The 26,357-nt window shown below is 38.8% G+C and overlaps 1 protein-coding gene across 1 annotated transcript in view; it reads right to left on the bottom strand.

Annotated features, from left to right (window-relative positions):
* Window positions 1-6,071: 6,071 nt before the first annotated feature.
* The window catches only part of GPAT3 (glycerol-3-phosphate acyltransferase 3), a 61,578-nt gene continuing 41,292 nt past the window's right edge, over window positions 6,072-26,357 (bottom strand). Inside the window, exons 5-13 of the mRNA XM_025425745.3 lie at window positions 24,993-25,067; window positions 24,390-24,479; window positions 22,201-22,294; window positions 17,391-17,506; window positions 15,708-15,763; window positions 15,067-15,152; window positions 13,102-13,230; window positions 12,286-12,365; window positions 6,072-7,355 (exon numbers count right to left, since the gene is read on the bottom strand). Coding sequence (XP_025281530.1) covers window positions 7,259-7,355; window positions 12,286-12,365; window positions 13,102-13,230; window positions 15,067-15,152; window positions 15,708-15,763; window positions 17,391-17,506; window positions 22,201-22,294; window positions 24,390-24,479; window positions 24,993-25,067 — 823 coding nt within the window. The 3' untranslated portion in view covers window positions 6,072-7,258. The remainder of the gene's footprint in view (window positions 7,356-12,285; window positions 12,366-13,101; window positions 13,231-15,066; window positions 15,153-15,707; window positions 15,764-17,390; window positions 17,507-22,200; window positions 22,295-24,389; window positions 24,480-24,992; window positions 25,068-26,357) is intronic.

Here is a 26,357-nt window from a genome sequence, read left to right as displayed (position 1 = left end):
TCCAGTTAGGTAACTTGGTACTCTTTCACTTGTGCCTGATTTAGCAACAGCTAGACGTCAGGCCTGCTGCATCAAAAGGTGGCTGTGATAAACAAGCCTTAACCAAGGTCAAATGCTCAGTCGATTCAGCCATAAGCATTGTAGGTATGTGTTCCACAGAGCTTAGGTTCACTACCTTCTTCCAATCACAGAGCATGATTCCATCGACACTGTGTAACTGTAGTGTACTTTCTGTAAACTCTAAGGAATGTTTAGGCATTTACTATCCCAGGCTCATCTGAAAAAAAGTAAAGGCCACTATGAATTCATTGTGATGGTTTCGTCCATCGTTTGTTTCTTGATTTTTTAAAATTTTCCATCTGCTTCAGTAGATTTCTATGAACCCAGCGATTTGTCTTTCTCTGTCATTGCTGTGTCCCCTGGCCCAGAACAGTGATGGACCCTGCAGGCACCAAATATCTGCATTTTACTTTATAAAGCCAGAGAAACGGTAATTGAGAGCTTTCCCAACTCTAACCTGATTCCCAGTTGATTTTTGTAACTGGCAAGGATGTATCTTAACCAAGTCAAGGACAGGATTTTCAAAGCTTTTCCAAAAAAAATTAAATTCATTTATTTTCAAAAGAAATACATATCATATTCAACCTTGAGAGGAGACTGACTCTTTGGTCCCACTCTTCCTGACACCTCTCACTCTTTAATCATAGTGTGGGGGTCTCAAAGGGATCTAAAATGTGTTAGTTCACCAAGATAGGATACATGCTCTATTTTCAAAGCTATCCTGGGCATCTTTTCCAGATATAGAGCCAAGAGGCCAACAAGTAGCCAAAATTGCTCTATGCTTCCTATTAACAGCAAAGGAGCACCCATCACAGGGATGTTTGACCCCCATGATGTGCCATAAAAGGCCTTGACAGGACCTCCACCCAGGGTATAACCTGGGCATCAAGAGAATTTGCCACTTATCACAAAGCAGAGAATGCCCCTGAGCCTGCAGCTGCTTGCATGCCATTAGGTTACTTACTCTCTCCAGACACCAAAAATTGAACAGCTTTTCCAGTGTTGGTCAGTATCTTCCTGTGTACCTTCATCATAGTATTTAATTTACAAATTAAAAGTTATAATTCTGAAGAAAAAGTTTAGCTCTTTATATTAAAATAATGGCTCAGGGGTGCCTGGGTGGCTCAGTCATAACCTGTGCCTTTGGCTCAGGTTATGATCCCAGGGTCCTGGGATCAAGCCCCACAAAGGGCTCTCTGCTCAGCAGCGAGTCTGCTTCTCCCTCTGCCCCTCCCCCTATTCGTGCTCTCTCTCACTCTCTCTCAAATAAATAAAATCTTTAAAAAATAAAATAATGGCTCAGAGAAACTTTTTTTTAGAGTTGTTGCTTTCTTAAGTTTTTATGTCTATGAGCATATAACCCACCCTCTTTTTATCTGATAAAAGAAAATTATTTTGAATGCTTTCTGAAACTAGCAAGAAGGTTATGACTACTCAGGCCAAAGACAGAGAGCAGATGAGTTAACCAGAGACAGCAGCAGAGCACAGAGGCCCCTGCTGGCTTCCACATTGTGGGCATTGGCTAAAACAAACAAACTGGAGCAGTGGTTTCCATAGCATCAGGGGCCTAAGGAACAAGAGACAAAATTGAAGGCCTGCCCAAGGTGAGACCACTAACCTCCAACCAGAGACCCTTCCCTTGAAGCTTGATCTCAAAGGGGTACATCCTTTAAGGAAGAAGAAAGTAGAAATCACCCATCCCCCACTCCCAGATGCCAGCCAGGGAGACTGTCTTTGTCAATCCTTAGTGCTAAGTGAAAGGGAAAAATAATTTTCCCTAAAGGATTTTAAACGACTTGGCAATTAACAGGAATGAACTGCTTATAAACACAACAATATGGATGAGTTTCAAAAAAATTATACAGAGAATTCAAAAACCACAAAATGGTTCTCATTTGGGTTTACAGGCTAAATTCTGACTGTTTACATGGTTCAATAAACCTCAAGCCAATAATTTAGTTTAAAGTGGTCCCAGATTGATAATACCCTAGAGCAGGGGTAGGCAAACTATTTTGGGTGAAGGACCAGAGAGCAAATATTTTAAGCTTTGTGGGCCTTTCAATCACTATTGCGACTACTTGACCCTGCTGTTATAATGCAGAAACAAACACAGACAATGTATAAATAAATAGGTGTGGCTGGCTTACAATAAAATCTTATTTACAAAAACAGGCAGAGGGCAGGATTTAGCCTATAGGCTACAATTGGCTGATTCCTGTTCTAAAGGCCTAATGGAAGATAAAAAAAATCCATAGAAAATGACAGATCATCGTGAAATATCTCTAAACACACAAAGAAATAAAGCTCCATTAATGAGAGGCAACGGGGGTGGGGGGACCTTATACCCTCAAAAGATGTAAGATTTTGGAATTATTGGAAAAAATATAAAATCAATAAGCATCAGATGCTTTAAAAGTTATTCAAGAGTAAGTACATTTGAAAAAGCCAAATATAACTCATAGAAATGAGAAATTTAAAAATTAAAATAAAAAAAACAAGCACTTGGGTGGTTCAGTTGGTTATGCGGAGGCCGAGAAAATTAAGGCCATTCCACTTTAAGTTCAGCATTAGCACAAGTACAGCCATCCCAGGCCCCTGTGAATAAGAGCGGAAATTTACCTTGCTTCAGTTACAGGGAAAAAAACAGTTTACAGCTTAACGCCCTAGAAAGCCCCATATTAGAATGAGAACAGAGCTCAAGCAAGCTGCAGAAAGTCCCATATCAGAAAGAGAACAGAACTTGAGAAATTCCTCCACCCCTTCTGGAGGTCCCCTAGACCAGCCCATAAAACTAAGCTGGAACCCACCTCGGGGTCCAAGTCCCTGATCCGCTATGTCGGGTATACTTGGACCCAAGCTCAAGCTTGTAAATAAACCCTCCTGTGTTTGCATCGGTGTCGGCTCCTTGGTGGTTTCTCGGATACATAATTTTGGGCACAACAGTTAAGTTTCTGCCTTCCACTCAGGTCATGATCTTAGGGTCCTGGGATGGAGTCCTGCATCAGGATCCCTGCTCAGCAGGGAATCTGCTTCTCCCTCTGCCTCTCCCCCCAGCTCATGCTCTGTCTCTCACCCATTTTACTTTTTCTGTCTCAAATAAATAAATAAAATCTTTTTTAAAAATATTTAAAAGTCGGGATGCCTTTTGGCTCAGCGGTTGAGCATCTGCCTTAGGCCCAGGGCGTGATCCTGGAGTCCCAGGATTGAGTCCCACATCGGGCTCCCTGCATGGAGCCTGCTTCTCCCTCTGCCTGTGTCTCTGCCTCTCTCTCTTTCTCTGTGTCTCTCATGAATAAATAAATTAAAAAAAAAAAAAGAAGAAGAAGAAGAAGAAGAAAACTGAGAATCAGAGAATTGTCAAAGGCTATAAAGCCTGTGAGTGCTAGAGCCACAATTAGAAAACATCTTTGTGACTCTCTATCTCATCAATCTTAACCAGTATTCCAAAAAATAACATCAAATACTACTAGTATTAATTACTACTAGTAATTACTACTAGTAAAATTAATTACTACTAGCATTAATCCATTAGAAACTAGTATTAAATAAAGCAAGCCCACAACTTTTGTCAAGATTTTTAGCAGGCCCTAGTTTTTCGTACCAACCCAAAATGCCAGCTTCAGCCCACCTCCCATCACATCCTCCTCGGGCCTGGCAGAAAGCCACATCTCAGAGACAACAGCTGAGAGCAACTCTGGCCAAAAGGCAGTCCTCGTGCCCACAGAACATTATCTGTAGTCATGACAAATGAAGAGCTCTTAAGTTAGCAACAGAATGCCCAAAGTGCAACATAAGCATGGAAGGGATGATGGCAAACCACCAACGCAAAGATAAATATGCCTTGGAAAGTCTGCTAATCCAGGAAAATTTCCCTCAAGGCTGTTTTTTGCACCGGACTATGATCCAGGACTACTTCCCATGCTTTGAGTATATTTACTGCTTCTTACCACAGTTGCTCATCCAATCCTAAAATGTGCCAGGACATTTCAGAAAATCTTGGCATTCCTAGAACCCTGTGTCTGTAAATATGGCCAGGAAGAGTTGGAATTTAGAAAGGCAACCTTGAGGCTCAATGAATGAATCTGTGCAAGGGCTAGATGAAAGGTCTTATCTAAAGGGATTTTTCTACCAAAATTCTGCCAATCCTTGGTATCCCATTATAATTACAGAAGACTCAGAAGTTTAGAAGACTAAACTCTGGACAGAGTATTTCTAAAGTCATTGTAAAACAATATTAGGGGGACACCGGGTGGTTCAGTGTGTGGGACCCAGGAAATCTAACAAAAATCCTCTACCCCTGGACAAGCAGAGCTTGTAGCTCCATTTTGTGCTACACCCGCCATCTCATGTAAAACCCCCCACACGACCTGCCTATTGTTTAAGGCTCTCCCTCACCCTAGTTGAGCTATGAAGCACACCCTTATCAGAAACCAGCACACATAGGAATGCGGGACCTCTGACCTTTAACCGCCAAGGAATGAAAACGCCTCTTTTGCCCGCCCAACCTGCACGCCAATTCTAACCAGAATAATGGGCTAGTTCAAATGGTCACTATAAGGTGAATCGTAATTCAATTGGCCACCTGCGTGTGGACCGACACGATTGTGCAACTTTCTGCGTATGTTACAATCTCATTGGCCACTGGCCCCTATAACACTGCTGTGCTTCTTAGTCTCGGGGTCCAAGTCCCTGCTCCGCTGTGTCGGGTATACTTGGACCCAAGCTCGGGCTTGTAAATACACCCTCGTGTGTTTGCATCGGTGTGGCTCCTCGGTGGTTTCTCGGATTCGTGATCTTGGGCACAACACAGTGGTTAAGGGTATGCTTTTGACTCAGGTCATGACCCCGGGGTCCTGGGATCGAGTCCCACATTGGGCTCTCTGCAGATAGCCTGCTTCTCACTCTGCCTATGTCTGCCTCTCTTTTTCTGTGTCACTCATGAATAAATAAATCAAATCTTTAAAAAATAACAATAAAAGAATTAAAACAATATTAGGGAAGGCAAATGCAAAAACAGGAATTCTAGGGAACATATGCTAAATCTGAGCAATATTTGCTTTCTAAAAACAAGTTTGCCGCAGCATGGCAATTCCCCAAACAACTTAAAAACTAGTTGTATAAATCAAAGACCTACAAAAGTTCTTATTGAGATAGAATTAGATTTTCTAATGAATACGTGGTAGCATTATTGTTTTAACAGTGCTCTTAGAAAGATACATCTTATTGGTGTCCAAACAAAACAGCTGTTAATTGTTCTATCAGGTTTTTTGAGAGCTGGGCTAATTAATAGAATGGCTTCATTAATTTAAATTATATTGGACATGGAAAGTAAAAGGGAAAAAGGACTGCTCTGAGAAAAAAAAAAAACAAGACAAAGAGTCACCCCAACATACATATATGGATTAGGTGATTTTCAGTCAAGATCAAAGGGAAAAATCAGGGCCCCCAGGCTGCCTGTCAGTAGAGCATGTGATTCTTGATCTCAGGGTGGTAGGTTCACCCGCCTTGAGTGTAGAAATTACTTAAAAATAAAATCTTAAAAAAAAAAATCAAAGTAAAGACTCAAATGGTAAGAACAAAGGGAAAAAGGATGGGGGGAGGATAAGAACAGAAGAGTAGCTGACTATTAGGGTAACCTGTTTGCAAATGTTCCTTTGGAACCAAACCCATCCAGTTCGATAAGAATATAACTGATAGCGCTATGCTGGACATACCATAGTCAATTAAAAGATAGTTGCTTGAGTTCACCTACAAATTAAGTGAAGTCTATGACTTGCTCAGGGTAGAGTCCCAGGGTCAGAGCCCAGATAGATAATTAGGCTGAAAAAAAGAGAAAAAAACAAAAAACAAAACTAGCCGTTCATGTTCTCATTTCCCACACATTCCAGTCCAATAAAATCTAACTATGCCATTGATATGAAAAACAAACAATCCTTGTTTATAAAAAGAACGAATTTAACTTACCCCAAACTAGAACAGGGGAGAGGAGAGGGAAAATAATGTAACACATATTTAGAAATATAGAATTTATTTATATTCATGGTAAGACAGTTTCACATTTTGTACATGGTTACCAGAAGAGATATAACACTCTCAGAGCTTAACATGGCATTATATTGCTATCAAACATTGCTTATGCTGTGTGAGTTGGGAAACACTTATTTCTCCCTTTAAAAAATTTAAGGCTCAGTTTCCAAAAGGTAATTTTACCACTTATTTTTCTGTTTAAAAACGGAACATTCTGAAATAAACCTCAAAGGGGTGGAGGGTGAGGGGCAGCACACACACCTGGCTCATTCATACTCCCGCTGAAGACACTGTGATTTTTTGTTGTTGTTGTTAAAGGCTCTCCTGTTTGAAAATACATTTCAGTACAAAATCAAATCAGTAGATAGGAGAGGCACTGGATATAAATCTTTAGTGTACAAACAAGGAAAACTTAAAACTTTATCACCAATTGCCAGCTAGAGTGTTCATTCAAAATTCGCCTACATAAAAGTGCACACACACAGAAACCTGCACTCACTTTTCTTTGGTAAAGCTTACCAAATAGTAGTTCTCTTCAAACATACTAGTAAAAAAAATATATTTATACTTGCTTTCAACTTTCAGATCAAGTGGCCACAAATTCCTTCTTTTCTCCTAAATACCATCCTTCATGTCCCCCCCCCCCCCCCCAGACCTTGCAGTAGAACATAAGTGCAGTGGTAACCTTGAACAGATGTTTAATCCTGCTGTTTAAGTGATTGAAGGGGGAGAGGGAGCAGTGAGAAAGTTAATCATGAAAAGAGCTTGGGGTTTTTTTGAGAATTACCATATCAACAAAGTCCTAAACACAGTGAGTTCCAAATGTGTTGTAGAAGAACTTTCCACCCCCTCATAAGTATTTCATTCAATCAACAATGACATCATCATTTTACAAAAGGCAGAATGTGTTTAAACTCAGTAAACTACCTTACAATTCAGGAAGCTAATGCTATAACAAGAAAAGCCAAAAAAAGGCCTGTGATGGGTTCTGCCTCTGGCATAAAGACGTAGAGACGATCAATCCTGTAGAAAAGATCAACAACAACGACAACAACAAAACAGTTTACAAAACAATAGTCTACTCCCCCACCAAAAAACCCCAACACATTCCATTTCTAGGGGCTAGTTCCAGGAAGCCAGATTTTATCACCAGGGTAGCTTTCAGTCCAATTCAAAGAGATCCATTGCCTACAATCATCTTGCTGTAATTCTTCTGCTGCTCTTCTTTAAAGGTATCCTTCACCTTTGCTCTCTTCAGCCCTCCATCCCTGGGAATAAGAAGGCAAATAAATAAAAGATTTTCCCAACAAGGATTTAAAAGCATTTGCTGTTAACACACCCTGCAGGGGTGCCACAACACTCAAGTGGCTGGTCAGCAACTGGGCAAAGAACATTGCATTTAAAAGCAGAAAGACCGGGATCCCTGGGTGGCGCAGCGGTTTGGTGCCTGCCTTTGGCCCAGGGCGCGATCCTGGAGACCCGGGATCGAATCCCATGTCTGGCTCCCGGTGCATGGGGCCTGCTTCTCCCTCTGCCTGTGTCTCTGGCTCTGTCTCTCCTTCTCTCTCTCAAGAATAAATAAATAAAATCTTTAAAAAAAAAAAAAAAAAAAAAAAAAAAGGCAGAAAGACCAAGATTTCCGTCTCTGTTCTACCACTCACCAAATGTGTATTACTTTGGGGAAGGAACAATCTCTCTGATCTCTGATTAAAATATGGAATAAAAAAATCAGGGGCATCTGGGTGGCTCAGTTGGTTAAGCAAGTGACTCTATTTTGGCTCAGGTCATGATCGAACCCGGCTTCAAGCTCTGCACTGGGCATGGAGTCTGCTTGAGATTATCTCTCTCACTCTGCCCCTACCCCCACCCCTCGGCTCATGCTCTCTGTCTTTCTCTCTCAAAAAAAAAAAAAAAAAAAGTTAAATTAATTAATTAGTTAATAAAATAAAATATAGCATAATATCTCCTTCCACTCAGTTTCTTTTTAGAAGTTAGGATTACTATATTCAATGTTCAATATTCAATGGACTTTATATTAAAACTAGAATTGTTTGCCTATCCTTTTCCCCAGGGAAAGCAAAGTATTATTTTCTTTCATCTAATCAACCTATGTCTTACTAGGAAACAATCCAGAACATTTAAAATACATACACACAAGTAATGCTGAGGGTACTGTACACGTATGGGTAATCATTATTCAAATTTAATCCTATGTCCACTAAGTTGTATTTTCATTCAAAGCACTATATATTTCAAGTAATTATAATCTTCCATATCCCAAAACAGACTCAGAATTAAAACAAACAACAAAATCGTAAATTGCAATTAACCAGTAGTTAGTGCCTATGTCAGCAGCATTCCTTCATTCAGAGCCTGGGAATCTTTGAACTCTCTCCAGGGTGGTGAAAACACAGAGCTGCCTGGGCTATAAAGACTCTTCATGCCTTTCCTTCTTTGGACAACATGAAGAAATAACAAATTGGAAGCTCTGGGAGGAGACTAGATTCTAAGGAGCCACAATTTCTTTCCTAATCTGTCGTTTTTTATTTTAACTCCTGGGAGAGCATGAACAGTGAACTTGCTTACTTTATACTGTGCCTGTTTAATTTTAACCCAGTGAAGCACACATGTTTACCAAGTGCTCTCTGATGATGATGAATGGATCATAGGTTAGCCTGTGAACTCAATGCCATGAAGGCAGACAGAACTTGACCTACAAACAGACGCCTGTCTGAACCACTGCAAAGTTCTGGCCTCTGGAGGCAAGTCCAAGACAGAGCCCATCAGTAAGCCCTCAACTTAAAATAGCCTGTGGTCCACACGTCTTCCAGAGGCTCAGCTGTAGGAAATTTCCTTGAAACAAGGCTATAAATTGTTGTTAGCTCCCCAGCAGTGTCCCCCAAAGCCTCCTTTATCCAAATGAGCTGCCACTAACTCTTCACAGCATTTGTGTGAATTCTGATTAATAAGAACTAAGTGGGGGAGGGAGAGGCAGAAGAAAGGCCATTCTTTCCTAAGGTGCAGGGCAAAACTGACAAAAAAAGTTAGCGACATTTGCCCTTGAGCATCCTGACATTATTTTGATGCAGCTCTCCTAAGCACTCAGAAAACTCTCGGACTGCTCTGAGCACCCCAACTGTGATTTGTCCCCTCTAGAGACTTTAAAGTTTTAACCAATTCCCCTTTGCAATGGCAGAGATCTGAGTTCCTAAGGAGGCCAGCAGCCATATATAAAAGCCTGTTTATGATACAATTGAGTTCCCATTTAATCTAGGAAAAAACCAGTTCATTCATACCCAGTGTGTGAATGACAGCTAGACCTGGAAAGAAGACAGTGAGTCCTTTTTTTTTTTTTTAGAAGAGGCTGGGTAATTAAAACTAATCGTTTATTTAAAAAATTGCTTATGGCCCTATAAAAGGGAATTGAAAAATTCTGAGGATCATTTCTTTTTTTTTAAAGGACTTTATTTATTTATTTATTTATTTATTTATTTATTTGAGAGAGAGAAAAGAGCACAAGCAGGCAGAGGCAGGGGGTGAGGGGAGAGCTAAGGGGAAGCAGAGTTCCTGCAGAGCAGGGAGCCCAGTGGCAGGACTCTGGGATCATGATCTGAGCTAATGGGAGGCACTCAACTGCTCAACCGACTGAGCCACCCAGCTGCCCCCTAAGGATCATTTCTGAGATTCTGTTTAAGCCAATCATGATTGGGATCTGTCCTGTGGCTGACTTCTCTGTTATCTTTCAAGGATTTCTTCCTTTCTTTGGTGTCTGAGGCTACTGATCCAAAGCTCCAAGATTTTCATATGGCTTTGGCTCAGGAGCAGAGCTATCAGGTGAGAGAAAGCAAGGTAAAGAAATTAAAACAATGAGCAAGAAAGCAGGAGCCAGATCCAGAATGAACTTGGATCACTAGAGCATTTATAAACTGGGACTCGTGTATACCTGTCATATCACGATGCTATGATGTCTATAATTTAGCTTCACATATTTCAAGTTAGGAAGTGTGATACAAATGTTAGTTTTAACCTATCCTGACCTTACTCCTGACCTAAGGGCCAGTCAAGTGGCCCTAAGTCAAGAACTCATACTCCAGGGATGGTCAGCCAGGCATTTAATTAGAAGGCCACCATCTAAAGGTGACACTCTAAGGCTTCAGCTGTGTCTGCCTTCCATCAACTTCCCAAACTTTGCTAACTCATATAATTAATTTTAGAAATGGGTTTTCACTAGAGAAATTAGTGGCTTCCTAATTAGCATAACAGATGCCAGAAAACTTTCTTGGGTGAAATTGGTTGTACTCAAGATATATGAATGGATAGGGGCGCCTGGGTCAGTTAAGTGTCTGTCTTTGGCTCAGGTCATGCTCCCGGGGTCCTGGAATCGAGTCCTGCATTGGGCTCCCTGCTCTGTGGGGAATCTGCTTCTCTCTTTGCTCCTCAACCTGCTTGTGTTCTTGCTGTCTCTCTCTCTCTCTCAAATAAATAAATAAAATCTTTTTTTTAAAAAAAGATATATGGATGGATAAAATATTCTAGAGGCATTCTCCATTCTCCACCCTTGCATAAAGGAGTATAAAAAGCCAACCAGTCCTTATTCCAGAGGCTTCATTGCTGAGAGGTCCAAGGTCCCACTGCAGGTTCAAAAGTTCTTGGTTTAACGGGCTGACAGCCTGACTCAGCCAAATCCTTCTCCTAGAACACTGTTATAATTGTCATGCAAAGCATTTTCAAACACCAAAAAAAGATAAACAGAGGGACTTTATTAACTTAAAGGATTTGAAGTATGAACTGTTTTATGTAAACTTGCTAGCATAATGTCTGTGTGTGTGAAAACTTAATCTCCCATGATAATGTAGGTACAGTTTACCCTCACTGATAAAGGCTAAATGTTTGTGCATCTCCTCCTCAAATTCATATATTAAAGCCCTAACCCCCAATATGATGGTACCTGGTGATGGGACCTTAGGAAGTAATTAGGTTTCGATGAGGTCATAAGGGTGGTCACTAATCCTCAAGGTAGAATTAGTGCCCCTAAAAGAAGAGACACCTGTGAGCCTGCTCTCTTCTCTCCCTCTCTCTCCATGCTCACACAAAGGCAAGAAGGTGGCCATTTGCCAGCCAAAAGGGATAGAGAGCTCTGACCAGAAACCGACCTTGCTGGTACCCTGATCTCAGACTTCCAGGCTTCAGAACCATGAGCGGATTTCCGTTGTATAAGCCACCCAATCTGTGGTAGTTTGTTATGGTAGCCCAAGCAGACTAAGACACTCCCCTACATTCCACCACCCTCAAACAAACAAAAAATTAAATCCAAAGTTTCCATCACTAAAATATCTCACTTATTTCCTTTTTTTTTTTTTTTAAGTTTCCTTTAATATATTTACAGCTAGGGGCACCTGGGTGGCCCAGTGGTTGAGCATCTGCCTTCCAGCTCAGATGGTGATCCCAGGATTTTGGGATAGAGTCTTGCATCGGACCCCCTGCAGGGAGCCTGCTTCTCCCTGTGCCTTTGTCTCTGCCTCTCTCTGTGTGTCTCTCATAAATAAATAAATAAAATCTTTTATATATATATATATATATATATATGCTAGCTGTAACTATATGTATATATACATATAGTTACAGCTAGCATAAAATATGAACAAGCCTATAAGTTGCCCCTTGCTCCTAGGCTCCATTCCCCACCACCAAATCTTTTCTCATTTTCTTCTTTAGTATCTGAGTTTTAGCTAGATATATGGCTATCCAGAGCAAAGACAGCATTCGCCAGCCTTCTGTGCAGCTGTTATCGTATAACTTGAGGTCTAGCTGGTGGGTAGACATGGAAGTGGCATGCCCAACTTCTACCTTTGCTCACAAAGAGACAGGTGTGTCCTTGTTTTAATTCTTTCCTGCTGGCCATTTTCTATAGGTGTGGAGCAGCACTGAAGCCACCATCCTGAACCCTCGAGTGGAAGCACACTGAGGATGGAAGCATATGGAATGACCTGTTATACCAGCCTTCACCACCCACGTTTAAGGAAGAGGGCTAAACTTCGACCAGATTTAAGCTGTTGTTATTCTATGTAAACCACTGTCGTTTTCAGCTACACCTCTGGTTGACTACCACAATCAATGACATTATTAAAATAGATTTTTTTTCACTAAAAAAAAAAAAAAAAAAAAAAAAAAAGATAGTACTTCTGCAAACTGCCTTACCAGGGAAGCTCAGTCAATCCTCCTTGCACAGCAATAGCAGACTTAACCCTGTTGGCAAACTGGACGGCATCTTCTCCTTCCTGGGGAAAAAGGAAATTACAAGTACTTCCTGAGAACAGAGCTTTCAAATAACTCTTAAAAGCTCTCAGAGTCAAAAAAAAAAAAAAAAAAAAAAAAAAAGCTCTCAGAGTCATTTAGATTTGCTTTAGAATGTAAGATTCGGGGCGCCTGGGTGACTCAGTCGGTTAAGCATCCAAATCTTGATTTCAGCTCAGGTCAAGATCTCAGGGCTTTGAGATTGAGCCATACGTGGGGCTCTGCACTGGGTGTGAAGCCTGCTTACGATTCTCTCTCCCTCTCCCTCTGCTCCCCACAACATGTGCATGCCTTCTTGCTCTTTCTGTCTCTCTCTTAAAAAAAGAAAATAAGATTCATATTTTAGCTCAGTTCTATTCTCAATCATAGCAAATATCATTTGTTCTATCAAGAAAATGAAGTGCTGTATTGTTTGATTTTGTATCTTGTGTATATATTTATGATCTTTATTAGTCTTATCCAACACATCACATTCCGTAATATCTGTAGATTCACTAAACCAACAGCAATTATAAAAACTATTATGGAAAAGAGTCCCTGAATATAAAATAGCCTGATTTTAAAAAGTTAAATACTTTTTTTTAATGACTCATTTGCTAAGAAAGCAAGTCCAGCTCTAGCTAATGTGAAGAAGGAAGGCACCCAGGATTTCAGGTAAAAGTTTCCTTGCCTTGATCTGACTGGATAAAGCACCAAAGACTAGTTGTTATCTATGAATACCTCTCTGCTCATGGGGGGCATGTACCACACGTCACAGACGATTGCCCAGCTGGTCATCATTCGAAGCAGGTAGCTCACCATGTTGTATTTACTACTGTTCCAAAATGCATCCCCAAACTGAGGATTATACTGAGAAAAAGAAAAGAAAATACATCCCAGTTATGAACTAAGTGGTGGCTTCTTTTATCCATGTCAGTGTTTCCAAGGTGACAAGCTAAACATCTTTATCAGACCCCAAGAGAAAGAGAAACGACTTTGCTTGATAGAGATGAGTTAAAAAAAAAAAAATAAAGTAAACCAGGCCCACTAACTTCTCTGACCTGAGTCCCAGAGTGCTATAGTTAGAGAGTTATCCACATGGGTCTTAAATATCTGTCTCTCTTGAAGGTGAGTGAAAGTACTCACAGTAACTATTTTGCCTATTACTGTGTCCTTGGCACTTAATACAATGCCTGGCAGACAGTCCCCTGGTTCCTATCTGTAAACATATCCAGAGAGAGAGAATGATCAAGCAAATAGGGCAAAATGTAAACAGTCGGTGAATCTGAGTAAAGAGTACACAAATGCCTTGAGGAAGATCCTATTACACAATAGGTCTCTTGAATATGTTGGTTGGCTAAATAACTTTAATATAATGACATCACAATTTTTCCACCAACTAACTGTGTGACTATAAGGCAAATTACATAACATCTCCAAGATTCAGTTTACAAACTGAGCAAGTTTAACTAAAGTTGTGGTTTCTAAACATTCTGGTTTAGCAACAAATTACAAATCATTTTCTTTAAGTCACATCTAATGCAGAATCCCAGTATGTAGAACACATTTTAAAAAGGAAAAAAACATATGCCCTGATGCACTATTGGTATGGATATATATCAATACAGTTACTAGAGAAAATAGTATGAGAGAGTCTTCAAAAAAATAAAAAATGGAACTACCCTATGATCCAGCAATCCCGCTTTCAGGAATATACCCAATGGAAATGAAAACAAGATCTTAAATAGATAACTGTACCCTCAAGTTCATTGCAGCATATTATTCACAAGAGCCAAGATCTGGAAACAACCAAAGTGTCTGTCAACAGATGAACAGGCAAAAAGAGATGTGGTATATATTGAGAGTGGAATATTATTTAGCCGTGAGAAAGAAGGAATCCTAACACCTGTGACAACATAGATGGACCTTGAAAGCATTTTGCTAAGTAGCGTAAGTCAGACAGAGAAAGATAAGTACTAGATAGTATTACTTATACACAGAATCTAAAAAAAGCTGAACTGATAGAAACAGAGACTAGGATTATGGTTTCCAGGGGCTGAGGAGGAGAGAGGGCACAGTGGAGGAATTGGGGAGATGCTGGTCAAAGACTACAAACTTTCAGTTCTGAGATAAATAAGTTCTGGGGACCTAATGCACAGCATGGTGACTATAGATAGTAATACTGTATTATATACTTGAAAGCTGCTAAAAGAATAGATCTGAAATGTTCTCATCATAAAAAAGAAATAGGAATTGTGTGATGTGATGGAGGTGTTTGCTAAAACTACAGTAGTGGGATCCCTGGGTGGCGCAGCGGTTTGGCGCCTGCCTTTGGCCCGGGGCGCGATCCTGGAGACCGGGGATTGAATCCCACATCGGGCTCCTGATGCATGGAGCCTGCTTCTCCCTCTGCCTGTGTCTCTGCCTCTCTCTCTCTCTCTGTGACTATCATAAATAAATAAATAAATATTAAAAAAAATAAAACTACAGTAGTAATCATTTTGCAATATGTAAGTATATCAAGTCAACATATGGTATAAGTTAAATTTACCTGATATATGTCAATTATATTGCAATAAAGCTGGAGCAAGGGGAAGCGTACACAGTGCTTGTTGTATTCTTAAGAGATTTTAAGGTTGAAGTTATATCAAAACAAAGTTACCAAGTCATTGCCCTTTTGGGGGGCCAGGAGATCATTTGTTTTACCTTAATTGCAACTGGATGTATGGTCCCTCCAATTTCAAAGCTTCCCTTTTTAAACATCATGACTGAAGTGTTGTTGATGCAAGTCCCTGAAACGGGGTGGAAAAGAGGTGGTGAATATTTATGAAGGCAGTCTTTTTTTAAACAAAATTTTTAAAAGGAATTATTTTGATATAAAATATTCAAATCATAGCAAAATTATAGTTGAATATCATTTTGTGAAACAGTTCCATCCCTGCTTAAGTAAGTCATTCAAGAGCTCTAAGCAAGTTTGATAACAAACTTTAACTTTGTTACTAAATACTCTAGAAAATATAACTTGAGCACAACAGGTGACAATTTCAATATTTTAAAATAACGACCTTTAAAAATTTATGAACAATACTTGTCCAAGTTCATTACCCAGAAATGACATTTAAGATCAAAAGTCACCATGACTTCCAAAAAAAAAAAAAAAAAAAGAAGAAGAAAAAGGCATCACGACTTCCATCAAATGTCAAAAGCAAGGGATTACTGGCTCAAAGAAGAACATCTCTTTCCTACAGAACAGCAGAGATCTGGACTACGAATGCCAATTCTAGAACAATCCAATGCCTCACACACTTGTTATCCACGAAGGCTTGGTAGGCAGTCACCCTTCTTACCTTCAGGAAAGATTAGTATGGGTAGTTTTTTCTTATCAGCAATGTGTTCTTTTAGTCTGTAAAGTAAAATAAAAGGTCAAAATGCTACCTTTATAAAGGTAGAGGTGGGAATCCTCCTTGGTCTTCCTGACACTCTACTAGCACAAATATAATGGTACAGCAATAAGGAGGGGAAAATAAGTAAAGGAAATACGCTCAGGTTGGGCCTTTTCTAAAAAGCATACAGTTATCTGTACTAGTTCAATTTCTCTCATTTCAAAGCAAGTGATTTCAGCCTACTCTGAAGAAAGAATGCTAGGGGCGGCTGGGTGGCTCAGTCGGTTGGGCGTCTGCCTCCGGCTCAAGTCATGATGCCAGGTCCTGGGATGGAGCCCTGCATTGGGCTCTCTCCTCAGCAGGGAGTCGCTTCTCCCTTTGCCCCTGATGCCGCTTGTGCTCTCTTTCTCTCTCTCTCTCTCTCTCTCTCTCTCAAATAAATAAATTTTCTAAAATTCTTTCATAGAAAGAATGCTATGTAGTCATGAGACAAGGCTCTGATGCCCTCACCTCAGGTCTGTGCCCTTCTCCACGGCCCTATTATTTTGTCATCTGAAAAATGGGAATACTGACTACTGGACCCGTCTGCCTCACGGCTGTTAAGTATAAAAAAACTCCTTAAATGAGTAGGGCTCAGCTGTCCTGTGACACAGACACCATAAAGCTGAGAATGACAGAAGTTCTTCTGGGCTTAGGTTCCGCCTTCCCTGCAGCCCGCGCTGTATTTCCAACTGCTTACCAGAAGCTGGTAAGGCTCAGATAGAGACCTCACAGCAGCCAGTGTCCCAATGCTAAATAATCTCAAACTGGGGCACAGTTTTACTAACTTTAAACAGATTTCAACAAGCACTTTTCATTTTACTACTAAAAGCATGGCCCACCTTCATGTTTCTAAAAGCAATAACCAACAGAGGGCCTTCAGTTAAAGGGCTCGGGCAAAAAGCTGTTTCCCAACAAAGGCTTCTGGTAGCACATCTCTAACCCAAGCCCCAAGGGTTCCTTCTGTTCCATGAAGAACATTAGCTCTATCTGTCTCTAGATGGATTTAAGTGATAATGGACACCCAGCAAACAATCAGCTATCTATTGACTCAGCAAATAGTTACCAATTATTTAACTTTCTTTTTTTAAAAAGATTTATTTATTTATTTATTTATTTATTTATTTATTTATTTATTCATGATAGACATAGAGAGAGACAGAGAGTCAGAGACACAGGCAGAGGGAGAAGCAGGCTCCATGCCAGGAGCCCGACGTGGGACTCGATACCGGGACTCCAGGATTGCGTCCTGGGCCAAAGGCAGGGGCCAAAACGCTGAGCCACCCAGGGATCCCCTTATTTAACTTTCAAGGTAGTAATTTTTAATTCTGAAAACTCAGTGACTGGACTATCCCTAGGCCACAACAATACAAACACATGGGCCTTCTAAATTCATCATATATCCCACTATGACTACAAAATTAAATTTTTTAAAAAGATTACCTAAGACAAGTGATTCAGCAGAAAAGGCTAACCACAAATAAAGCTCCATATATTTTAGGTTTAATCCTGAGTACTGCTCTGCCCTCTTTGGCAGGAGGGCCAAGATTTATGCTACTAGTAGATTTTATGCTACTCCAAAGGACACTGGGTAATGTCACTGCTTACCTCTTAGTGACCAAGTGTCGATCCTTCATTTCTGAGCGTTCAAACCAGACATGTGGACAAGCCTTGACCATAGCTCTCTGAATAATTCCCATCAACCCACCATGAACCTGGCCAACCTAAAGTATCATGAGAAAAAAAGGAAAAATGTAAAGGCACAGCTAGGCAAAGAGAGCTTTTATTTTATTTATTTATTTATTTATTTATTTATTTATTTATTTATTTATTTTAAGGAACCAGTAAGTTCCTTTTCCCCAACAAGAGAATAGATCGGCCTTCTACTGATTTAAGTTCTTTGTCTAATCAAAGGACATGAATGGCCAAATATAAGAAAAAGTATTCTTTAGTAGCATCTTTGGATTTTAAGCTGAAAATATTGCTACACTAGTTATACTCTAAAAAGTATAAGTATGTCAATTTAGTCAAGATAAGAGAAATGCAAATTAAAACTACACTGAAATTTCTCACTCATCAGACTGAAAAGACTCAAAAGCTTAACAATGCACTCTGAGCCAAGGCTGAAGAAAACAGCACTCAGGGGTTCCTCGGTACCTTTATAGGTTAAGCGTCTGACTCTTGATTTCGGCTCAGGTCACGATCTCAGGGTCATGGGATGGAGCTGGATGGGGAGCCTGCTTAAGATTCTCTCTCTCCCCCTCTCTCTGCCCAGCTCCCCCACCCTGCTGACACTCTATATCTCTCTCCAAAAAAAATAAAAAGTTAGGAAGAAAGAAAATGGCACTCTGACATTGCTTGGGAAGGGGGAGGTTATAACACCTGTAGAAGGAAATTTGGCAACATCTATCAAAACTACATAGACATTTATCCTTCAACTCAATAATTCCACTTCTAGGAATTTATCCTGAGGACATACCTCCAACAAAACAAAAATACATATGCACAAGGTTTTAATTATATATTACTTGTAATTTTGAGATATTGGAACTACCTAAATGCAAACACAAGAAATCAAATGAATAAACTATGCTACATACACACAGTAGAGTGCCAGGCAGCTGGGAAAAGAGTAAAGTTGATCTACTCTGTAAGGAATAACTTCCCAGAGATCCTGGGGTGGGGTTTTTTCCTGGTTTGGGGCTTTAAAAAAAATCTTTTTTTTTTTTTTTTTAGTATAGTTGACACAACGTCACCCTAGTTTCAGGTGTATAACATAGCAATTGAACATCCCTATACATCAAGCTATGCTCACAACTCAGGCAATCTTAAGTAACAAGGCAAATTGCAAAAGAGCAAATATAGTATGCTACCCCTTGTGTAAAATAGAAGGAGTAATATATACATATATCTATTTCTACAAAAAGAAAAAAAATCCAAAGCAGTGAAGTTGGAAAACTAAAATGTAGGAAGGAATGGAGCAGAATGAAGAGAGGAAGTGACATTATTAAGAATTTACCTTTATTGTTTAGTTTTGATATTTAGAAGCTTCCAATAATAAATCAACAAGGGTGGAACTAGCAAACCGAAAGCAAACGGAAACAAATAAACCCAACTGCATTTCAAGCTAATAAAAGAACAACACTGAAGAAAGAAGGGGAAACCCTAACAAATGTACAAAGATGGTATTTGGCTACACACCCTCTATCTCTCTTTGAAGAGAACTGCAAAATACCTGGATTTTTTTTTTTTTTTTTTACAACAGTCATTTGTGTAGCAAAACAGTGAGGCAATTCTGAAACAAATTTAGATGTATCATAGGATTGAGAAAATAGGTAGATACGTTGGGAGCCAGGGTATTCACTATGAAAAAGGGGAGATGCAAATATGGATTGGGGGAAAGCAAGAAAGAACCTTATGTTTCTCCAATAATAAAAACAGAACTACCTTATGATCCAGCAATTCCATCTTTGAGTTATTTATCCAAGGAAAAAAGAAAACACTAACTGAAAAGATGTATGTACCCCCATGCCCACTGCAGCATTATTTACAATAGCCAAGTATGGAAATGACCTAAGTGTCTGTTGATGAGTGAGTGGATAAAGAAAACATGATATACGTGTGTACACACTTTATCAGCCATTAAAAAAGAATGGAATCCTGCCATCACAAACAATATGGTTAGGCCTTGAGACGTTATGCTAATAGGCCAGATAGAGGGAAAACAAATACTATATGATCTTACATGTGGAATCTAAAACAAACAAAAACCACCACCAAAAAACAACAAAAAACCCATACATTGAAGGCAGTTGTGAGGTTGGGAGAGGAGATGCCAAGGAGCGGGCAAAATGGATGAAAGGGGTCAAAAGGTACAACTTCTAGTTATATCATGGGAATGCGGTATACAGTATATGGACTATGGTTAATACTATTGTATTGCACATTTGAAAGTTGCCAGAGAGTAGATCTTAAAAGTTCTCATCACAAGAAAAAAATTTTATGTGTGGTGATGGATGTTAACTAGACTTATTGTGATTTTACAATGTATACAAATACTGAATTTTTGTACACCTAAAACTAATTTCAATTATACATTAATTTTTAAAAATTTAAAAACAAATGACTTCAATATTTTCTAAAAACAGTAAACTATGAGGCATCAAATTAATAAAAATACCTAAATACAAATGAAAAAAGAAAAACCCTATGAACTGCATGAATTGGTACAGACCCAAATTTTGAATATTATATTAATATTAGAAATAAATACTAAATATCAACATATTAACATATAAATAATTTACACACATTTTTATGTAGATAGAAAGACAGCACACAAGAATGCAAATGATAAAACAAATGGAGCAAAACGCTATTAACAGGTAAATATGAATAAAGGGTATATGGATATTTATATTGCAATCTCTCTATGACCTCGAAAATATTTCTAAAATTTTTTTAAAAGTTCAAGTCTTTGTTTAGGAGGGGAAAAAGACTTTGAAAAGCCACTGAGACGGGTTCTTGAATATTCTTCACATATATATATAGTTTATGTTTAGCCAGAAGAGGCCACATGTGACCTTTGGAGGTCAGCAATAAAGTTTCCTCCCATTTCTGCCCTCTACTGCCTCTGACTTAAATCCAATTGGCTTCCAATGTCTATCCCACTGGAAACTTAGCAGTAGCTCTGCTTTTCTAAAATGTGCCTAATATTATAATTGCAGTCACACATAATCAAAAAGCATAAAAAATTCCAAAAAAATTCTGATGACTCAGTCACCAATGAGTTGTATTTAACTTTTTGCTGATCAGGACACAGAATGAATATGGTCCCAGAGACACAAAATCGTGATTAGCCAAGTTGGTTAAAATGCCCAAACCTTTGCTTTCTCTTCTATAATAAAATATCAGCCTGAATCTCACTGTATTACTGTGAGTTCACATACAATGGATGTGAAAGTGCTTGTCCACATAATGCAAAGAATTATTACTATGACCAGAATGGTGCTGGGGCCTACCCAGGATTATTAACAGAAGGGTCCTTGAGTGGGCTTTTAAACAAAATCATGACATGCTTGCATGATGCATATGTATGTCATTGTTTTTCTTTTTTCTTTTTTTTTAAGATTTTATTTATTTATTTATTTATTTATTTATTTATTTATTTAATTTATATATTTATGAGAGACACACAGAGAGAGGCAGAGGGGGAAGCAGGCTCAATGTGGCACTTGATCCCAGGACCCTGGGATCACAACTGAGCCAAAGGTAGATGGCTCAACCACTGAGGCACCCAAGTGCCCTGTCCTGTTTTTCTTAAGAAAGGCTGCATAACTATTAACTGATGCCTAACCTAAACAAGGTGAAGAACTAGCAATTCCCATAAGTCTTCTCCTAGAAATAGTTAAAGCTTCCTTGGATTCCAAATGGGCTCCATGACTTAGACAAAATAAAGTAGTAAAATGTGGTTGCCCAAGAGTTGTATATATCTGAACTCATATTTTAGACAGATTAAATATCTGGCAATAAATTAGGAGTTTTTACAAAGCCCTTCAACCCCCTCAATGATTTTTTTTAATAATAAATTTATTTTTTATTGGTGTTCAATTTGCCAACAAACAGCAGAATAACACCCAGTGCTCATCCCATCAAGTGTCCCCCTCAGTGCCCGCGACCCAGTCACCACCCCCCCGGCCCTCCTCCCCATCCACCACCCCTAGTTCGTTTCCCAGAGTTAGGAGTCTTCCATGTTCTGTCTCCCTTTCTAATATTTCCTACCCATTTCTTCTCCCTTCCCCTCTATTCCAATGTGGCATATATGTTTGTCTTTCTTGCTTGATCTTCATTAAAAAGTCTGATTTTTTTTAATTGTATATGGCTCCCTGAAGGAAGACACAACTAATTGGCTGGTAAGGGATTTGCACAGTTCTAAGGAGGAAGACTTTAACATCTCAAAGTGTTATTAAACACTGCAGGGATTTTAGAAGCAAGACAGAATCAACCTTGTAAAGTCCTATCAAGCTCAAGTATGTCTACATTTCAGTGAGTTAACATTTTTACTACCTTTTTAAAGAAAAGATTGATCCATTAATTTATTTTTACTTTTTTGAAGATTTTTTTTTAAGTCATCTCTACCCCCAACATGGGGCTCAAACTCACAATGCCAAGATCAAGAGTTACATGTTCCACTGACTCAGCCAGGCAGGAGCTTACAATTTTTTACAACCTTAAATATAATAGCTATTTTCTTTCTTTTTCTTGCACTATGTAGTAGTGTTCATTTATATAGCTACAGTAGTATAACCCCATCATTTTCTAATATAAAACTCTCTAATTTGTGCCAAAATAAATTAAAAGTTTATTGAATAATCCATAAAACATGCATTTACTTGAACTGTCACTGAGCTGCTCTTACCATAGCATAGCATCCATCCGTTGTCAAGATCAAAACATCTATTGGGGAAGTATGATTGGCAACACAAATGCCTCCCTTCTGGGGTCTGTACTGCCTGCAATCACAAACAATGGTAAATAGTAAACCTGGAAAATTGTTACTAATTTGCAGAACAGCATGTATTCACCCTATTTTGCTTTAAAAAGTACATTAAAAAATCGAGTTTCAAAATATCTGGTCCCATTTTAAAAAGGTAGGCAGTATGATAGAAGTAGGGTAAGAGTATAGGGGAAGGGGCCAATAACTTGCCCTTTATATCTATTTACATTGTTTTTTGGTAATGGTCATATTTTCCTTTTATAATGAAAAAGGAAATTTAAAAATCTTAGACTGAGTTACAAAGATTCCATAACTTTAATATTATAATATTCAAATTTCACTTAACTATTTTCCTATTATTTCAATCTTCATAAGCATCCCTTTTTAGTAGTTTCACAGTGACCACAGAGTAAATTTACTATAGTTTCCTGCCTTTTATCCCCTTAAAGCAGAGGTTGGCAAACTTTTCCTATTGAGGGCCAGAAAATAAATATTTTAGATTTTGCAAGCCAGCCAATTCCTATCAAAACTACTGGACTCTGCTATTTTGTCACAAAGGCAGTCACAGACAAAACATAAATGCATGAGCATGGCTGTGTTCTAATAAAACTTTATTTACAAAAAAAAGATGGCAGGCTGTATTTGGCCTCTAGACCCATAATTTAGTTTGCCAACCTTTTCCTAGAGTTCAACCAGTATTTGAAACTAATGAAACAAAGTAGTTTTCATTGGCCCAATACAGAGAAGAAGAACCAAATGAATAGCAACTTTAGCATGCGTTCCTTAAAATTAGAAGCAATTCTATATATACTAGGTTGTGAACTCTCTATGTAATTAAAGCACCTTTTCTGTAGATAGTATTTCTTCTGATCACAGTTCTACCAAAGCATTTCTTCTACTCCTCATCCCAAAACTCACAGCTCAAAGACAAAATCTTGTAATTTTAGAAACTTTTTTAAGATTTTATTTATTTATTTATTTATTTATTTATTTATTTATTTATGAGAGACACAGAGAGAGAGAGAGAGAGAGAGAGAGAGGCAAAGACACAGGCAGAGGAAGAGGGCAAGCTCCATGCAGAGAGCCTGACATGGGACTCGATCCTGAGACCCCAGTGTCACGCCTTGGGCCAAAGGCACGCGCCAAACCACTGAGCCATCCAGGCATCCCAAGATTTTATTTATTTATTTATGAGAGACACAAAGAGAGAGGCAGAAATACAGGCAGAGGGAGAAGCAGAGAGCCAGATGCAGGACTCGATCCTAGAACCCCAGGATCACACCCCAAGCTGAAGGCAGATGCTCAACTAGTGAGCCACCCAGGTATCCCTAATTTTAGAAACTTAAGGGGCATTTTATGTTGGTAACACATGGTAAAGCCACAGGAGATAATGTCTCCCTTCTACAAATGAGACAGAAAGATCCAGTCAACAAAAAAGAGAGGCTTTCTAGAACTTTTAAACCAATGAAGTTAAATGTAAAAAAAACAATAATAATAAAATTGAGTTAAAAGAAAAGTAATTCAAAAGTAATCAAAATTACTTCTATCAGCTAATAACTTCAGTTAGGTACCATTATCCTCTATGGTTGCAGGGAGGGAAGCAAAGTGTGTTCTGTCTGAAGGGTCAGTTATGAAACTTCGAAGCGGCAGGACTGAGATTAGAAACCAGACCTCAGGGCGCCTGGGTGGCTCAGTGATTGAGCATCTGCCTTTGGCTCAGGTCATGATCCCAGGGTCCCGGGGTCCCGGGATCAAGTCCCACATCAGGCTCTGCCACAAACTATCTACGGGACCCTAGACATATCCCAGAGATTCCCCTCTTCACCTGTAAAACAGGACAACGACACCTCTCTCGTAGGATGACCTATAAGAAGCATATATGACGTGGCCTGCACACCATAAATGCTCAATTACTAAGTGTCATTACACTATTTTTACATTCCTTCTGCAAGTGGATGGCTTTTTGCAAGTTTTTCATACAAAACCATTCTAAGCAGCAGGGATGAACATACTGGCAGTACTCTGACTTCACCTGCTTTCTCCACCCACTACTGTCAGTTAGAGCCTGGATTTATGCACAGAAAGCCAGGTGGAAGCCAGTGGACACTCACTTGTTATGATAATGAATGGTGCCAGAGAGGGCTCGCACACAGATCCGACAGCATGTCAGGTGGACCAGTTCACTCAGCCAGTTTTTGAGGCTGCAAGAAAGAGAAAACGTTTCATGGTGCGGTTCTGGGCACTCCTAAGAAACAATACAGTAAGAGCTTCCATGTGCTCCTTCACAGCAGCATACTGTGTTCTGAAACACAAGCACAGTTTCAACTCTTAAAGTCTCATTGAGGCATTTAGGACAAAACTTTCATGAAAAATAGATCTCACCCTACAAGACTGTCATGATAAATCCCTGACCAAGATAAGCTGGAGCTTTTTTGGTCTCAGCCTGGTAAGCTTGACCATATGGTAAGACTGTTGTTTTCCATGAGTCCCTCAGTCCATTTCCTTTCTCCTCTTCATTTCCTCTTTGAAAAACGATTTCTCACCATTTATATCAAAGTGTGATGGCAAATCAAATAAAGACTATGAATACAAAGTAAGCAAAATGTTAACAAGTGTGTGGAGGCCATAAATTTGAATCAAATATTCTTCTTGTAGACACAGCTAAGGAAAGGGACAATCCTATTTTTGGCTGAGTAGAAGGAAACATTTCCCACCTGCCATCTGGCAGCTGTCCGACCAGTGTAGTTCCTATAACCAACAAACTGATCCCAATGAAAGCCAAAGTAACCCTGAAAAAGAAAAGAAAACGTAATGCAAAAGTTAATTGCATAGTAAAAGGCAAGATATATCATCTAAAAGTTCAGAAATAATCAAACTATAAGTAAGTCATGGAATGTCTAAATATGGAATATGGTGCTGCCATTAAAAGAATTAGGTAAATCTATAGATTCTGACACAGAAGAATGGTCTTTGGTATTTTGTGAGAAAAAAAGCAAAATAAGTTTCAAAATAATATGTAGAGTATGATACCATTTTCAAAATAACAGTAAGCATATATTAGTTGAACATCAAGCATATAACTAGTTTATAGATGCTTAAAGAAGGTCTGGGAATTTATTCACGAAACTACCAAATTCAATCTATGTAATTGTCAAAGGATTAAGCGAGCTAGTGAAAAGAATAAATCAAAAGTCTTGCCCTTTTGCTCTTTTGAATTATTTTTAATGAGTATATATTAAATATACTCATATTAGCTTCTTGTATAATATAAGAAACTCCTTTATGTTCTATAAAGGAGTCATGTCAGGTTGAAAATATCTTATTTTCTTCAGTATACATTGGTGGGCATTGTATGATTGTAAATATCTTCCAAAGGTCTAAAAATTACTTGTTTTTCTGAGTTTTTTAATGATGGGAGAGAGGTACAATTCAAACTTTTCTCAAAGGAATTTAAAATTTATAGCAAATAGCAAGAAAGGCTCTTGCATAATAAGAACACCAAGTTATACCACCATATAGAAATCCTTTCTACATGCAAATCTGTTGTCCCCTTAGTATATTCACAGTAACTCACAAGTTAGTAACAAGGTCACTGACAATACCTTTAATCTCCACATAGACACTTTCTCATTTTTGAAAGGTGCTTATAACATTCTTTCTAATCACTTCAAAAAGAATATAGTCATTTTCAGAAATGTAAGTAGAATCACACAATAAGATAAAATTGAGATTTAAAGTCTTTCAGAATAAATGGGGCTTCCTTCTAAATGCATTGTTAAGGTGTTAAACCTCATTAAAGTCCTTAAAAAAAACTTGTTGAAGTCTTGGTATAAGACCTTTTGACAGAACAATTGAAGGCTAGATTTAGTTTTCTTTCGGTGCCATATTTTCATACCAACCACTGATGCGATAGATAAATCATCAGTTATGCAAAAGTTTTAAAATAACATTTTGCTATCTTGCCCTACTGGGAATCATTTGTTCCTACACATGAAACCAGAAGGGGTTACATTTGAACATGTTTAACAACTAGGTTCAAAATTCTTGAAAGGTTTTATTTACAAGATTAATAGGCAAAA

The sequence above is a fragment of the Canis lupus genome, chromosome 32 (assembly GCF_003254725.2).
Source record: "Canis lupus dingo isolate Sandy chromosome 32, ASM325472v2, whole genome shotgun sequence".
In the NCBI taxonomy this organism is placed as follows: Eukaryota; Metazoa; Chordata; class Mammalia; order Carnivora; family Canidae; genus Canis; species Canis lupus.
Note: the sequence above shows the minus strand (reverse complement) of the source record. Positions and strands in the feature narration are given on the sequence as shown.